Raw genomic sequence first — 15,459 nt, forward strand, 5'->3', positions numbered from 1 at the left:
CAAATCCCTGATAATCTTACTACCTTGATTGTAAGTAACCATTTATAACATTTTTGATGTTCTGGTTTTGTGTGAGTATACACACACTTTTTTACTTCTTTAGTTTATCATGTTATGCATTGTTCTGTGACCTCACAGTCCGTGGCTGCATTGTAGAGGCTGGACGATTTTGGAGGGAACGTCTCTTTGGCTGTGATCACCTCCAGAGCTCAGCTTCCATGTCACTTCTGTTGTGAGTCCTTCCCTTAGCCTCTTTGTTCAGGAATCACTTCCTCCTCTGAACACCTGTAGCAATGTCTGTTCTTTTCATTCAACTATTTGTTCCTTGCCTTGTTTCAGAGGAGGATTTAAGGTGCTTTGCCTCTTTATGAATATGTCCTGGCTCCCCAAGCAGAGTATCGTCGTTTTTTCTGTCTTTATACTTTTTTTCATCCCTAGTTCCTTACATATCCCTGAGGCTTACACAGAGGTGATTAATAAATGATAGGTGATGACGGTAACTGCTCTGTGTAGACAGGATACTTTAGAAAATAATTCTGAGTTTGCAGGAATAATCTCAACCTCAGGGTAATTTTAAATCATGGTTGATTATTGGCTACACCTGAAGCCATAGGGGCACAAACCTATTTCTGTCTCGACACATCAGCATTCCCTGAGTGAAGCATTCTTCAGGATCTCAGGTTAAAATGTAGAATCCATAAATAGAAAGGTCCTGCTTGGAGTGTGAGCCTTGCAGGGACTGGCTTCACACTGTACTTGTATCCTCTCTTATACTCTCCATTTCTGCCACCTTTGTCCTTAGTCCAGCTCATGTCATCTTCCCATGATCTATTCCTTGCTGATCTCCCTGTCTCTTTCTCTCAGATGCTGTTGTTTCCTTCTTAAAACATCCTGGTGGGATTCCTATCCTTCTGTCTCCATAAAGTCAAATCTTGGTTCCTTAGTGGGGCTCTGTGATCTGGCCACAGCCGGCCATTTCTAGCCTGATCCATCACTGCATTTCTTTGTGACCCACAGTGAAATGAACCACATGTCATTCTAGGAGTACTATGCAATTTAATGCTTCTGTGCTTTTGATCTTAATGAAATACTCTGTTCTTTTCTTCCCTTGCTCCTCTCCTATTCCAGGTATAGAAACCACATTTATTCTTTGAGTAAGATTTCAGCTCAAATGCCATTCTTCTAAGTGAAGTCAGAATTCTCCCTTCTTTTGCACATCTACAACACTTTTACATATATTTGGTTTTTTATATTTTATTAAGGGATGTATAGTTTTCCTATTGGTCTTTTTCATATCTTTATCTGCCGTAGAACCTGATGTGGTCCATGGCACTTGGTAGGATTTTTGGAATGAATTTATTGCTTTCTATGACATTTAAAAAAATTTTATTATGATTTGTTAAGATAATACCAAATGCACGTTGTGACTTAAATGATGGTGATAAAATGGCTAACATTGATTGAGCACTTACTATGTGTTAGACATTGTTCTTCATGCTTCCTTTGTATTAGCTTATTTAATACTTAAAATAGCCCTATGATTATTATAATAGCCTTATAATTATTATCATCCCCAATTTATGAGTTGGGTAACTTGGTCAAAGTCCCCTAAATAGTAAGCAGCAGAGTTGGGATTCAGACTTAGATAGTTTGCCTCTAGAGCCTGCACTCCTAATCAGTATACTATACTGTCAGTATAGTGCAAATCAAGCCCTTTGTTGACCACTGAATTTGTCATTTGCTTAATGATTATCATAGGATTTGAGTTACTAGTTATTTGATACCCCCCACAATATTTTGCATTCATATACTATTTGATATCTGGAATAAACCAAAGGGTGCCCTTCCAGGAGGATTTGCCATGTGTGAGATTCACTTTTTTCATGAAGTTTAACATTTGAAAGAATAGGTGGAAACATTGTCACTAAATAGGCTGGTATTCTTATTCTTAGGATGGGGGTTCCTTGGATCAAGTCCTGAAGAAAGCTGGAAGAATTCCTGAACAAATTTTAGGAAAAGTTAGCATTGCTGTGAGTATATTGTGAAGTTTCTCTTCTAAGTTCGTTCTCTCTCTTTCTCTCTCTCATTAAAACTAGAAAAATGGCTTTCTCTATATTAAAATCTGTGTCTTGAAAAGTATGATAGAGTATCCAAAAGAATTCCCATTTGTGACATCAGAAAGCCTATTTTTATTTTTATTGTTATTATATTTTGTTAATCCTAACCTGAGGATATTTTTTTCTATTGATTTTTAGAGAGAGTGAAAGGCAGGGAAGGAGGAGGAGGAGGAGAGGGAGGGAGGGAGAGAGAGAGAGAAACATTGATATGAGAGAGAGACACTGATTGGTTGCTTCCCGCACCCGTCCTAACCAGGGCCAGGGGACCGATACTACAAGCCCTCGGTGCTTGGATCAATGCTCTAACCACTGGGTAATACTGACCAGGGTGTGAAGTGTTTTTTAATGTAGTTTAAACTTGTAATAATCAATTTTACTTAAAAATAATACTCTATATGCTATGTAAAAAGATGGTTTCTTTCTTTTTTCCCCCCATACTATAAGAGAACATTTATTTGGGAAATCACAGAGGTAGAAGAAGTCATTTGTAGAAGAAATGGGCTTAGGAAACAAGTTGTAGAGGTAAAGGAAGGGCCCTTGGAGCTTGGGAGTGAGGAAGGTAATGGTAATGCGCCTGGGGCGATGGGGAGGGAGGGAAAGGGAAAGGCTCCCGGGAGAGAGCGCCAAAAGATGGTTTCTTGATATAAGGCAGGTTAAAAGACAAAATGAAAGAATAAAAAATAAGAGAAGAAAGCAAATTCGTGATGTTAGATAAAATATTTTCTAGATCATTTTAAAATAGAGACATTATTTTCTAAACACACTATTTCCATTCTCTTTTTATGTTCTCTTTCCTTTAGGTAATAAAAGGCCTGACATATCTGAGGGAGAAGCACAAGATTATGCATAGAGGTAAGAAATTACTTGCTAGTTGTTATCTTTTAAGTTTTAGCTGAAATCTGAAAGTTGTTGCATCCTCTTTTATGTTTTAGTGTAAAAGCCATTTAATAGTATTTTTAACTTTTATTACAAATCTTTGGCTATTTAGGTTGATGGTTGGAACAGAAAGTTCCACTCTCTTCTTGGTCTGTGATATACCGATTACCTGAAGCTATAATAGGCATAGAGGGCAGCAAGCTTATCCTAGAGGCTCTTCTAGAACTCAGTTACCCAGCCCCCAGTGTCACTAACTGCCTGCTCCGCTAGATTGTGCATAGTCCCAAAGCTGTGACTAACCAATCAGATATGAGTTTGACTGCAGTGAGATTGTGGTTTTAATTACATTACAAAACACCCAGGTTCTAAAGACACAGATGACTATATGTTATTGAGGATGTAGAGCAACTGGAACTCAGATGCTGCTGGTAGGAATGTAAAATGGTACAGTTATGTTGGAAAATAGCAATTTCATAAATGTTAAGCATGTACCTACTATGCATTCAGCCATCTCATTCTCAGAGTTTACCCTGAAGAAATGAAAGCATATGTCCAGTCAGGTACTTATACGTGAATGTTCATAGTAATTTTATTTGTAATAGTCAAAAACTAGAAACAACCCAAATGTCCATCAACAGTTGAATGGATAAACGAATTGTGTTATATCCATAAACAGGATACTACTTAGCAATAAAAAAGAATAAATCATTGATGCATGAAACAACATGGATGAATCTTAAAAGAATGATGCTGAGTGAAAGAGACAGAAAGCACATACTATGTGATTCCATTTGTATAATTCTAGAAATTGCAAACTAATCGGTAGTGACAATGCAAATCAGTTGCATAGGGAATGAGGGAAAGGGGAAGGAGGGAAGAATTACAAAGGAGCATGAAGAAACTTTTTGGGGTGATATGTTTATAATCTTGATTGTGGTGATGGTCATATATTTTCATCAAATGAAACACTTTAAGTATGTGGATTTATTGTATAAAAATTATATACCAATAAAGCTATTAAAAAACCAAAAGAAAAAAAAAAAAAAAAAGTTGCTGAAAACCAGTGATAAAGAGAGATTCTTAAAAGTAGCCAGAGAAAAGGACAACCACTTTCGAAAACAGTTTGGTAGTTTCTTTAAAAATTAAACCATACATTTCCACCCCACTTTTCAGTATTGACCTAAAGAAATGGAGACATTTGTTCACACAAAGGTTTGTGCACAGATGTTCATAGCATCTTTATTCCTAATAGCCCTGAACTAGAAACAAAATGTTTGGCACCACGTGAGTGGGTAAGCAAATTTTGATATATTCAAACAACAGAAAGCAACTCAACAATAAAAGTGAACACTGTTGATAAACACAACATGGATGAGTCTCAATAACATGCTAAGTGAAAGAGGCCTCACACAAAAAAGTACATATTGTATGAATCTGATTACATGAAATTCTGGAACAGACAATTAATCCACAGTAGCCTAAAGTAAATCAGTGATTGCCTGAGGGTCTGTGGGGTAGGGGCTGTAGTTTGGGTATTAACTTACAGGGACATGAGGGAACTTTCTGGAGTAATCAAAATAGTAAATGTTGATTTTGGTGATGGGTTCACAGATATCTACATTTTTTCAAAATGCTTTAAATTACACACTTAAAGTGCAGAGACATAGAAAGCTGCCTGCTCTCTGACCGGACGCCAACACTTTGTCCCCTTCTGCTCACCGTTAACAAAGGATCAGGAGGAGGTGTTATGGCTTCAGGGGAAAGCAGTTTTCCAGCAGTTTTTGGCCCTTAATCTGTGATTAAGATATGAGTTCCATGTTAGAATATTTTAGTGTATTCTAGGAAATAGGAGTAGCTGAAAGGAGAGGAGAACTGAACATTTCTTGAGCATGGACCTGTGTTCTAGGGCAGCAACTGACATATGTAGTCTCACTGAGAGGGACCCATGAGGTCAGTGTTAGAGGGATTTGGTGAAGTAAAGCCATTACATAGTCTGTAAAATGGAATCCTCACGTCCACTCCTAGGTTGCTGTGAGGATTAATATTACAAAAGGAAGCAACTGGAAACGTGTTTTGCATATAGAAGGGCCTAACAGATGCCAATTGCCTTCCTTATTCCTTTATGTAATTTGTGAGGAAACCGAGACCCAGTGAGATGAAATTCCTTTTATGAGCTGTACCTTTGTGTGTGCCTCACCTTTGCTCCTACTACTGCCTTTCCAGGGAGTACTCCACATCCCCACCCTACTCCCTCATACTCATACCTTTGCAGGATTTAGTCTGTTTATACTTTTTTTTTTAAAGATTTTTTAAAAAATTGATTTTTAGCCTGGCTGGTAATGGCTCAGAGGCTGAGTGTCGGCCTAGGATTCAGGAGATCATGGTTTGTTTCCTGATCAGGGCACATGCCCGGGTTGCGGGCTCGATCCCCAGTTGGGGGCATGCAGGAGGCAGCCAATCAATGACTGTCCCATCATTGATGTTTCTATCTCTCTCATTCCCTCTCCCTTCCTCTCTCTGAAATCATTAAAGATATATTTAAAATAAAATATGTGATTTTTAGAGAGAGAGAGTGAGAGCGAGAGAGAAACATCAATGTGAGAGCAAAACATCGATCAGCTGCCTCTTGCACACCCCTTACTGGGGATGGAGCCCGCAGCCTGGGCATGTGCCATGACCTGGTATTGAACCAGCAACCTTTCAGTGCATGGGATTATGCCCAACCAACAGAGCTGCAGCAGCCAGGGCTGCTCATACTTTAAATACAGCACTGAGATTGGGGAATCAGCCAGTTAAAGTTCAAATCCTGACTCATAAATTTTTATAAAAGGGCGTATAAACTCATTGTTATTTATTCATCTGTAAAATGAGGATAATTCATGCCAAAGAGCAATAATTGCAAATTACATACTTATTTCATATAGTTGTGAGAATTAGTCTTCCTCATAAGTCTTTAATACATTTTAGCTAATAGTAATATTATCACTTAGTTCAGACATCTCGTCTTCTAAGAAGCTTTCCCCTGAACCATCCCCATCCCAGAATATGCTGCCTCTGTATTCCTTTGGCAGTTTCCATTTCTTTCTTGTTGTAATAAATAATGATCATTATTTATTGAGGACCTGTTATGTACCAAGTGCCATATTATATGCTCCATGCTACTTATCTCATTTGTTGTTCACAACAACTTTGTGAAACAGGTATATTTTTCCCATTTTACACTTATGGAAACCAAAGCTCACAGAGTTTATAGGTCTTTCTCACTAGTCTTTGAGTTTCTTTAAATCAGGAAATATGTCTGATTCATCTTTGTATCCCCAGTCCCTAACTTAATTGTAGAAAATAGCTTCTTTTAGAGAGTTGTTATGGGTGTTTGTGTGATTGAGTTTTGTTGGAACACACAAGAATCAACAGTGAAACTTGTCCAAGAACCCATGTGTTCTGCTCTTAACACACTCATTAATCTAGTTGTGTGTGTTTTTCTACCCTGTGCCTTCTCTGTGGTTTTGACAAAAAGCTCTAGCTTTATTTCCATTCCAGAGAGAGGAAGGTTTCAGCTCATTCCTGGAATAACCACTTTGCTTTCCCTTCAGCCTGATGCCGCCCCCACTTTCATAGGAATTTCTTTTCTGGCTTTACCAGTTATTGCTCTTTGACATTAAGAGCTGCTTTGTGAGCCAGATAGGTCTGGGGATAGATGTCTTTGGTGGAGAGTTCACTACTTGCCCAGCCAAAAAGGAGAAGTCACTAGAAGGGCTTCTGCCCCAATGAGCAGCATGTGCGCCTGCTGGCCTGGCTGCTCAGCTCTTCAGACTCCTGCTGTTTGAAAGTGATTTCTCAGTGTACCCTGCTCTAAGTAGAACTAAAATAACTTATAACACAAGTTGCTCCAGGGCTAATTCTTTGCTTTTTTGAAACATTCACCACAGGATCTTTCAAATACAAGTTTTCATAGAATCTTCACAAAGGCAAACAAATCACAATGTGATTCAGACATTTCTTTTTAGGAATATGTCAGTGATACAAACTAGGCACATCTGTACTTATGAATTATTTTGTAAGTGAGAGGAAGTAAATAGTGGTATTTAGGAGGGAAGACAACTGTTTTCAGGTACCATTTAGGTAGTGTTGTATCGTTTTTCAACTAGGTGAGTGTGCCTTGATCCTAGTGAGGTATACCATCTTGGGTGTGCACATGCTAGCTTTCCTACCATTCAAATGTCTTTATGCTCGAGGGGAACTTAGAGAAAGAGCTCCGCTACTATCCCCAGCATCCAGATCAGTGCTTGACCACTGATTGGTTCTGATTGAAGTGCCCACCCATTCATGGACCAGTCATTGTGTCTAGGGGACTAGAGTAGCTTGGCTGGCCATCCTAGGTTATAAACCCACCTCAGTGGCCAGATAGATGGGGCCCAATTGACATCCTAACAGAAACACTTGCTGTTGAGGGAGGGGCATATCCCAAATGAAAAAGAGGACTGCCAGAAGATGGGGAGGAAGGATGGATGCTGAAAGCAAGGAAATTAGAAAAAAAGTTTTCCACTATAAGTACTATTAAGCATTGGGTTAGAAAGACAAAAAACTGCTAACAAATCAAAACAATAATTGAGCCTTTAAGGCAGGGGTGGGCAAACTGGCTTCCTGCAGGTCAAATGTAGCCCACTGCACATTTTTGTATGGCCTGCAAGCTAGGAAGTGTTTTTCAGAATTTTGTGACATGTGATAAATTGTGTGAAATTCACATTTTGGTGTTCATAAATTAAGTTTTATTGGAACACAGGCATGTTTATTTGTAAAAGTGTTGCCTATGGCTGCTTTCGTGCTATAATGAGAAAATTTGTGAAAGAGACTGTGCGGCCCTCAAAGCCTAAAATATTTGCTCTCTAGTCATTTACAGAAAAAGCTTCCAGACCACTGAGTTAAGGGAAAGAAGAATCCCCTAAGGAAACTTTAGAATTTAATCACAAAACTCAGCTTTAAGTTTATCAGCTTTAGTTTTTGATGAAAACATGATGGATGACATAGGTAGGAAAGCGTTTTTTCCCCTGACCCTGGAGCTCTGAAAAGAATTAGCTACAAAAGTTTCTGTGTAGTCTTTCCTTTTACTGTGACAGGAGGTAGTAGGTTCACTTCATCCAGAGCCGACCCCCAGGTGGTTAGATTCTGAGTTAAACTGTGTGTGTTGGGAGGGGGTACTAGGATACAGCTGTTTCCTGCCATTTAAAACAGTGATTTGCATTGTTAGCCTGCCGCTCTTCTTAGCCCACTCTAATTACCAAGGTTTTATTTTGATCAAGACCCTGAAGAAGCATTACATGATTTATATCAGCACAGAGTTCATACAGCTTTGTCCATAAGCTATTTCTGCCTTGGAGTTGCTTGCTGATGATCAGTAAATGGCCAACAACAGTGTTCAATTATGCCTCACCTTGTTTTTCTTTCCCTTCTATCAGATGAAACAGTGTAACCTGCCTGATCTTTATGTCCAGTATTGAATTAGCAGCCCAAGCCTGCCATATAATTAGAAAGCTAGCCTAGATTTTTGTAATTGGAGCAAGCTAGATGGTTCTTCAGAGCTAGAGTAGTTTGTACCTTGGGGCCATCCTGCTTGAAGCCCGCTCCAAAAGAGTTCCTTATTGCTCAGGATAAAGTTTTTTATAAAAACAGGGGTCTCTTGGGTCAGAATGAAATTTAAAGTTTCTTTGGAGACTTGCTGTACGTTTTTTGGACCCTATAAGTTTCTGGGGACAGATGGGCGTCTCTAAAGTACCTCATGGGTATTCCAGCAGCAGCCTCCAGAGGAACTGGGTCCTCAGCCGCAGACAGGATTTCAGCCTCTGAAGTCCACCCTCCCACTTCAGTCAGACTTACTATAAGCACTGGTAGCAAGATACTCAGTGGCCTGAGATTTTTTATTTTGTTATTTTTATTTATTTTTTGTTAATCCTCAACTGAGGATATTTTTTCCATTGATTTTTTTTTTTTTTTTTAGAGAGAGTGCAAGGGAGGGAAACATGGACGTGAGAGAGACACATCCATTGGTTGCCACCTGTATGCACCCTGACCGGGGCCAGGGATCGATCTTGCAACCGAGGTACATGCCCTTGACCAGAATCGAACCTGCAGCCCTTCAGTCTGCAGGCTGACACTCTAACCACTGAGCATACCGGCTAGGGCATTGTTTTGTTATTGTTTTACAGGCTGTTTGTTGGTATCAGTCTCACATGTAATGAGTTTCTGCAACCTTTGCAAGGCACTTTCCTGCCTGCCAGGCTTTTCCTGGTATGTTGCTAGGCTTCCCTGCGCAGACACTCAGGGTTGCCTCTGAGGCTGCACACAGGGTTCTCTCCTGAGTACAGTCCCTGTGTGTGTGTGTGTGTGTGTGTGTGTGTGTGTGTGTGTGTGTGTGTAGATTCTGTGTCTTGATCCATAAGTTGGTCTATGGTGTCCAGGAGGTGGTCCTGGCTGCACCTCTTTTTCCTTTCCCACCTGTCTCATCCCCCAGCCACGTGGTGACAGCCTCAAGGCGGCAGTACATCTACAGGGAGACCAATTCCTTTGGACTCTGTCTAGACTTCCCCACCTTACAGATGGAGAGAAACAGTGGCTAATTAGTAGTTGGCATCTAGTAAGCTGGTCTCTTGGTTAGAAATGAGAGTCACGTTCACTCTAGAATTATCTCATCTGTTATACACACAACTATGATTACAGCTCCAGATGAGTTTGTCTTTAGCTCCTCAAGCAAGGCAGATGGGAAGTTGGAGGAGGCAGAGTGCTTCCTCAGGTCCTTTTAGGGGAGCATCATGGAGGAGGTGGTCAGTTTCCACCTGAAGCATTGGCTAGATTGAGGAAGGAGCACTTCTTCCAAAGGAGTGTGTGTGGTGGGGAGAGGATTTTCTCAGTACACTACACATTTGTCCTTAAATTGGAAAACATACTCTTCTAGTGCTTTTCTTTAGGGGCTTATCCCAATCTGAGCTATGAACAACTGGTGAGTAGCCTCTTGACTCCTTTCCAGACTTCTTTTACGAATCATGCTGAGCTGTGACCTAGACACAAATGGTATGCCTTATTTTGGTGGAGCTTGGGTTGCCATAAATACAGTGATGTTACTAGGAATTTTCTCCCACTCCATTTAAAAATGAACAGTTGTCCAGCCTGTCTCTACCTTTTCTTTTACATTGCTTTTATTTTCCCTCTCCTCCTGCTGAGCCAAATAGGTAATCCTTCAGCAGGTCAAAACAGGTCTTTAGCTAATTTTCGTTTCTTGAATAGCAGATGATGAGTATCCAAGTTAGCCAACACTGTATTCCTGCCCACTGGGGTTGAATGGCTTTGTGATAGATTTTGTGATAGATTAGGTGTCTGTGTGTCTTCTGAAGTAGCTTAGATAGTCTGGAGGGGAAATACACTACTTTAAGGCACGTTATTTTAGTGGAAAGGTTATTTTATGATCTTTGACAAGGAACTTCACTTGAGCCTTAATTTCCATATCTGTAAAATGGGGCTGCTTTGCCAAATATCAGGGGTTATTAGAAATGAGATCAGGGGCCCGGCTGGGCGTGGCTCAGTGGTTGAGCGTCGACCTAGGATCCAGGCGATTGGGATTCAATTCCCGGTCAGGGCACATGCCCGGGTTGCGGGCTCAATCAATGACTTTCTCATCATTGATGCTTCTATCTCTCTCTTTCCCTCTCCTTTCCTCTCTCTGAAATCAATAAAGATATATTTAAAAAAAAGAAAAAAAGAAATGAGATCAGGGAATCAAGGACCGATAAGCATTTTCCTTTACTGCCCCTCTTTCCTTTTCCTCTTTCTCTCTGTCTCTCTGACTCTCTCTCTAGTGTAACCCCTGTTTGTTTTGCTCTGGCTTTTGTTATATCCTATTTTAAAAATTTAGAACATTTCTTAGAGTGGTGTGTGCTAATGAAAACCAGATCCTGACTCTTGTAACATCCTCTCGGAAATGAGTAGTGAATTTACAGAGAGGGGTGCACAGAGGTAGAGAGTGAAAGCATTTCAAAATTAATGAATCTTGGGAGGGAAGAAAAAAATTTTAATGCAGTTACTAGACTTGTTTGCAAAAATATTGAAAGTGAAGAGAGATAGAGAGAGCTGCTTGTTAGGACCTGGCATGTGTGCTTGGAAGGCTCCCTGTTGAACTCAATTGTTAATGAGAAGGTGGTGGGAAACAACCTCTAGTTCCTTCTGTTTCTTGCAGTTAGACTTGTCAAGGAGCATAAAGAGCTGGAGCTCAGAAGGAAGCACACATTCACTAAGCCTGAGTAGAGAATTATTTTCTTTTACAACCAGATTTCAAGGATTTCAGCCTACCCCAAGTCACACCCTATTCCCAGATAAAGCTTGTTTCATGAGTGACCCTTCTCCAACCAAAACTTGTAAAAAATTGAGATACAGTTGACATAACATTGTATTAGTTTTAAGTGTACAATATAATGATTTGATATATGTATATATTGTGAAATGATTACCACAATAAGTTTAGTTAACATCCATCACCATACATAGTTACAGGGTTTTTTCTTGTGATGAGAACTTTTAAGATGAATTCTCTTAGCAACTTTCAAATATACAATACAGTATTTGTTAACTATAGTCATTGTACTGTGTGTTATATCCCCAGGACTTCTTTAACTTATAACGAAGTTTGTACCTTTTGACCACCTTCACCCACAACTTAATAATGACTTCTGAAACTTCGGAGTATAACTCACTATGGTTTACCATTTGATCTGTTGTGTACCCAGATTATCTAGGCTCTGGATAATCAATCAAGAGTCTATGAGTTCTACTGTAGCCTCTGCCATTAGTTCGCTTTGTAATTTTGACAGGTAACTCCTGGACTCTGGACCTCAGTGTTTCTCATCTCCGCACAAGGGTTCTTAATGCTTACTTCCCAGCATTGTTGTGAGAATTAAAGAAGACAATATATTTAAAAGGCCTGGCATAGTAGGTGCCATAGACCCAGAACTATTGTGGCATCTTCCTAGGTCTGCTGGGCTTCCTGGCTTCCCATCCTCCCACCCCAGTCTTACATCTGCATTAATTTTGCTTAGCCTGGGGGAAGGCAGCAAGGGGAGAAAGCTGGAGCCTCTTTTTAATACTCTTGGGGAAGGTGGGATGGGAAAAAGAGGTTACAGGTCACGGCTAATTGAAGAGGTTGGGATTTTCTCTGAATTTTAATTAACTTTGCTGCTTAATTAGCTCTCAAGGCTATGGGTAACTGGAGGTGGCTCTGTGGAGACTGCTGTTTGACTCATCAGGGTCAGCTGCCTTCCCTTCTGCCTTTTCATCTTCAGAGAAGGGTTATTAAGGGTCTGCCAGGGTTGCTAAGAAGAGGTCATTTGAAGCCTAGAGTCACCATTTTAAAATTTCATCTGCCTTTTTTTCTTTAACCTTTAACTCTCACTTATCCAAGATTATCTTACTTTTGGATTCAGCCGCTGTCACAGATGAGCCAGAGTCTGGTGTCAAGTGTCCTCAGCTTGCTTCTCCGGGGCCCCCATTTCTTCCCTCCATCTCTTCTGTTCCCCGTTGCCTCCCCTGCTCCTCTGCCCTTCCATTCCTCCATGTTCTACCTTCTTCCACTTTCCTCTTCCCCCTCCCCTACAGTAGGTAACTCATCTTGTAGTATTAGCCTAAACCAAACATAATGAGGTTACTCAAAACATAGTACCCTCTGCCTGCTTTGTCTGCCTCATGGGGCCTCACCACCCAGTCAGGCTGGCCTCGGTCCTAGCTGCTTAGAAGAATTTAGTCTAGCTGAGTCCACAGTGCCCTGACCATTTCTCTCTTCGCTCTTATTGCCACACACGTGCACACGTGTTCTTGTTATTTGTTTGATTCTGTCTCTAGTGGCAGTGGCCTTGAGACAGGGACAGGGACTGTGTCCTTTTTACTCATAGCTCAGTGCAGGCATTCTATAAATGTTTATAGAACAAACAGATGACCTGCTTATTTAATTCAAACCCCTTGTTGTAGAGTAGTAGAAAATGCTTAGAAATTAAGATAAAATAATGTGTTCTTGGGGGGGGAAACAGGGGACTTTGGTTATTTCTGGGGCAGAAAATATCAGAGAAGAACATATTTTTGTCACTTAGCTTTTCCTAAAACTTCCTTGTTCATTTTTGAGAAGGGGTGTTTCCCCATCCTCATTGTTGCAGAGGCTGAGCAGGATGGCACTATCAAACCTCAGCGTCTTGTGGGTTTCCTAGGGAGGCTTGTAAGCCTGGGAGCCTGGCACGGTGGTGGATGCTTCCTCCAGACTGCAGCCCAGCCACCAGGTGCTGGGGCTCCTCCTAGCCTTTCCCTCTTGATATTGAAGGGTCAGATAGAGAACCCAAGGTCTGGAGAAGGCCTCAGGAAGTAGGGAGAGACCAGGCCTATGATTTGAACAGTGTTTAAGGTTGCTGCTAGGAAAGATATGGGAGGAAACCAATTAAACCCTGGGCTCCAGAAGCAGGGCAGTATTCCACGTTGGGAAGGGGACACAGAAGAACTAGGCACCTAGAAGTAGAGGTGAGTAGCGTAGTTGGTAACGGAGGATGCCTCAGACATAGGTACCAGTACAAGACAGCACAGTCAGAGAGGCAGGCAAGCCTGAGCCGGGAAGAGATGAACATGGAGACACGGAGAGGTAAGGAGGGACAATGGAAGGCTTAGAAAGGCAGGCCAAGGGCCTTGGACTGTACTCTAAAAGCAGATAGGAGACACTGCAGGCTCTGTGCAGGGGCTGTCCCTCTGGAGGGGGAAGATTTGGAGAGCAGGAATAGAGGAGGGAGGTGTGGCGATTGTAGAAAGCAAATGTGGATGCTGATAGTTAGAAGGAACACTCTCTGTGGTGTTGTCTGACATGTACCTCTTTTGTGCCCTCAGAGAAGAGCTCGACTTGGCTGGGGCTGCCAGAGAGGAGCTTGCTCCAGCCTGGCTGCTCCAGCCACATGCTCTGGAGTTGAGGGATTTAGTGTGCCCAGGTCTCCAAGCAACTTCTTGTCAGGCTTCCTGGGTCACCAGGAGGGGCCATGTGCAGTGCCTCTGGCTCCCAGGATGGATGTGGTCCAAGCAGGGAAATGCCCCTCAGGGTTTCCCTCTGCTCCTTTCTGACCCTACCCCCATCATGGATCTTTGCAGCCTCCCAAGCAGTGCTGTTCCCTGGGGCAGGGCGGGGGAAGCTGTTGCTGACAGCCAGGGATGGAGGAAAATGTGTTACATAAGTTTGAAAAAAAGAAGGCTTGCTTGCCATGTGAATAGAAATTAGATACAAGGACAGCTACAAAGGCAGTGCAGTCACTCCTGAGCAGCAGCTACAGCCTGGAGAGAAGTGTCTAAGCCATCAGAGGAAGGAGTCCCAGGCCCTGGGGGAGGAAAGGGGGCTGGTGCTGTCCTGTCTTGGAGGACGACTTGTGAAAGAATCATTCTTTGTGTTCCTGTAGCATTTTCTATGCCTGCATTTCATTAGATTGACCCTGGTCTCCATCTGGTGAGGCGGCAAGAGCCACGATTGCCCCTTTCTGATAAGCAAACCACAGACTGGAGAAGCAAAGTGACTGCTCAAGGCCACATGTACAACAGGTGGCAGGGCCAGGATTTGAATGCAGGTGTCTTGTCTCTTTAGCTACTGCCGCTCTTTTGCTTTAAAACAAGGTCTAATAGGCCATTTCTAAATAGGCCATGGGAGCATTTGGAAGGTGAGGGAGCTGAGGGCTTCTTGGTCTAGGCACAGGGATGAAGGGTGTGGCGTTTGGTGGGAGTGGGAGAGAGGCTCATGTTGGTGTGCCAACTATGTGCTCTCCACCAGGCCCCAGCAAGCACTGTCACATGCCTAGCTCTTCCAGTTCTGTCCTATTACTCAGCCTCACTTTCCACATACCGAACACTGACTTCTAGGGGTCAGTCATCTGTCTGTCCTCTGTTTGAGAAGGGTCACAGTACTGTGGGGAGGAGGACCTCCTTGGTTGAAAGTGTTAGTCTAGGCTTTTCCTAATATTAGGCTTGCAAAAGAAACAAAAGAAAAGCTAGTCCCCGACCTCCTAAAGTTTATAATCTCGACCCTTGTGCTTGAAGTAACTCTCCAGGAAGTCACACAGCTCCCTCACCTCATCCAGGTTGTTGCTCAAGGATCATCCCACAGCGAGGCTTCCCTCATTGCCCTGTCACAACAGCACCCCACCCCTACTGTCTATGCTTTTTCAAGGTTTTGTTATTTTTGTTTTCTTCATGGTATTTGAGAGACTACCTGACGTTACACATTGGTTTGTCAGTTTGTTCCTGTCTCTCCTCACACTAAAATCTAAGCTTCATTTTACACTGGAAACTTGATCAGTTTGTTCACTGTTGTCTTCCTGGTACCTGCATGGTGCCTGGCATGTAGTTAGGTGCTCAGTGGCAGCAAGGTAGGTGGGAAGAAAACAGGTCTAGGTATTGAAGGTCTGAGTTCTGATTC

At 41.9% G+C, this 15,459-nt stretch overlaps 2 protein-coding genes across 4 annotated transcripts in view; one reads left to right on the forward strand and one right to left on the reverse strand.

The window, feature by feature from the left end:
* Positions 1–15,459, forward strand: part of MAP2K1 (mitogen-activated protein kinase kinase 1) — a 72,006-nt gene that overhangs the window by 43,789 nt on the left and 12,758 nt on the right. For all 3 annotated transcript variants that reach the window (XR_014000080.1, XM_081155577.1, XM_081155578.1), the window contains exons 4-5: positions 1,953–2,030; positions 2,918–2,969. Coding sequence is in view for 2 of the 3 variants with exons in the window: in XM_081155577.1 (XP_081011703.1) it covers positions 1,953–2,030; positions 2,918–2,969 (130 nt within the window). In the remaining variant the exon portion in view is untranslated. The remainder of the gene's footprint in view (positions 1–1,952; positions 2,031–2,917; positions 2,970–15,459) is intronic.
* Positions 1–15,459, reverse strand: part of SNAPC5 (small nuclear RNA activating complex polypeptide 5) — a 40,762-nt gene that overhangs the window by 7,437 nt on the left and 17,866 nt on the right. The window lies entirely within an intron of this gene.

The sequence above is a fragment of the Miniopterus schreibersii genome, assembly GCF_964146895.1.
Source record: "Miniopterus schreibersii genome assembly, chromosome: 1".
NCBI classification, from domain to species: domain Eukaryota; kingdom Metazoa; phylum Chordata; class Mammalia; order Chiroptera; family Miniopteridae; genus Miniopterus; species Miniopterus schreibersii.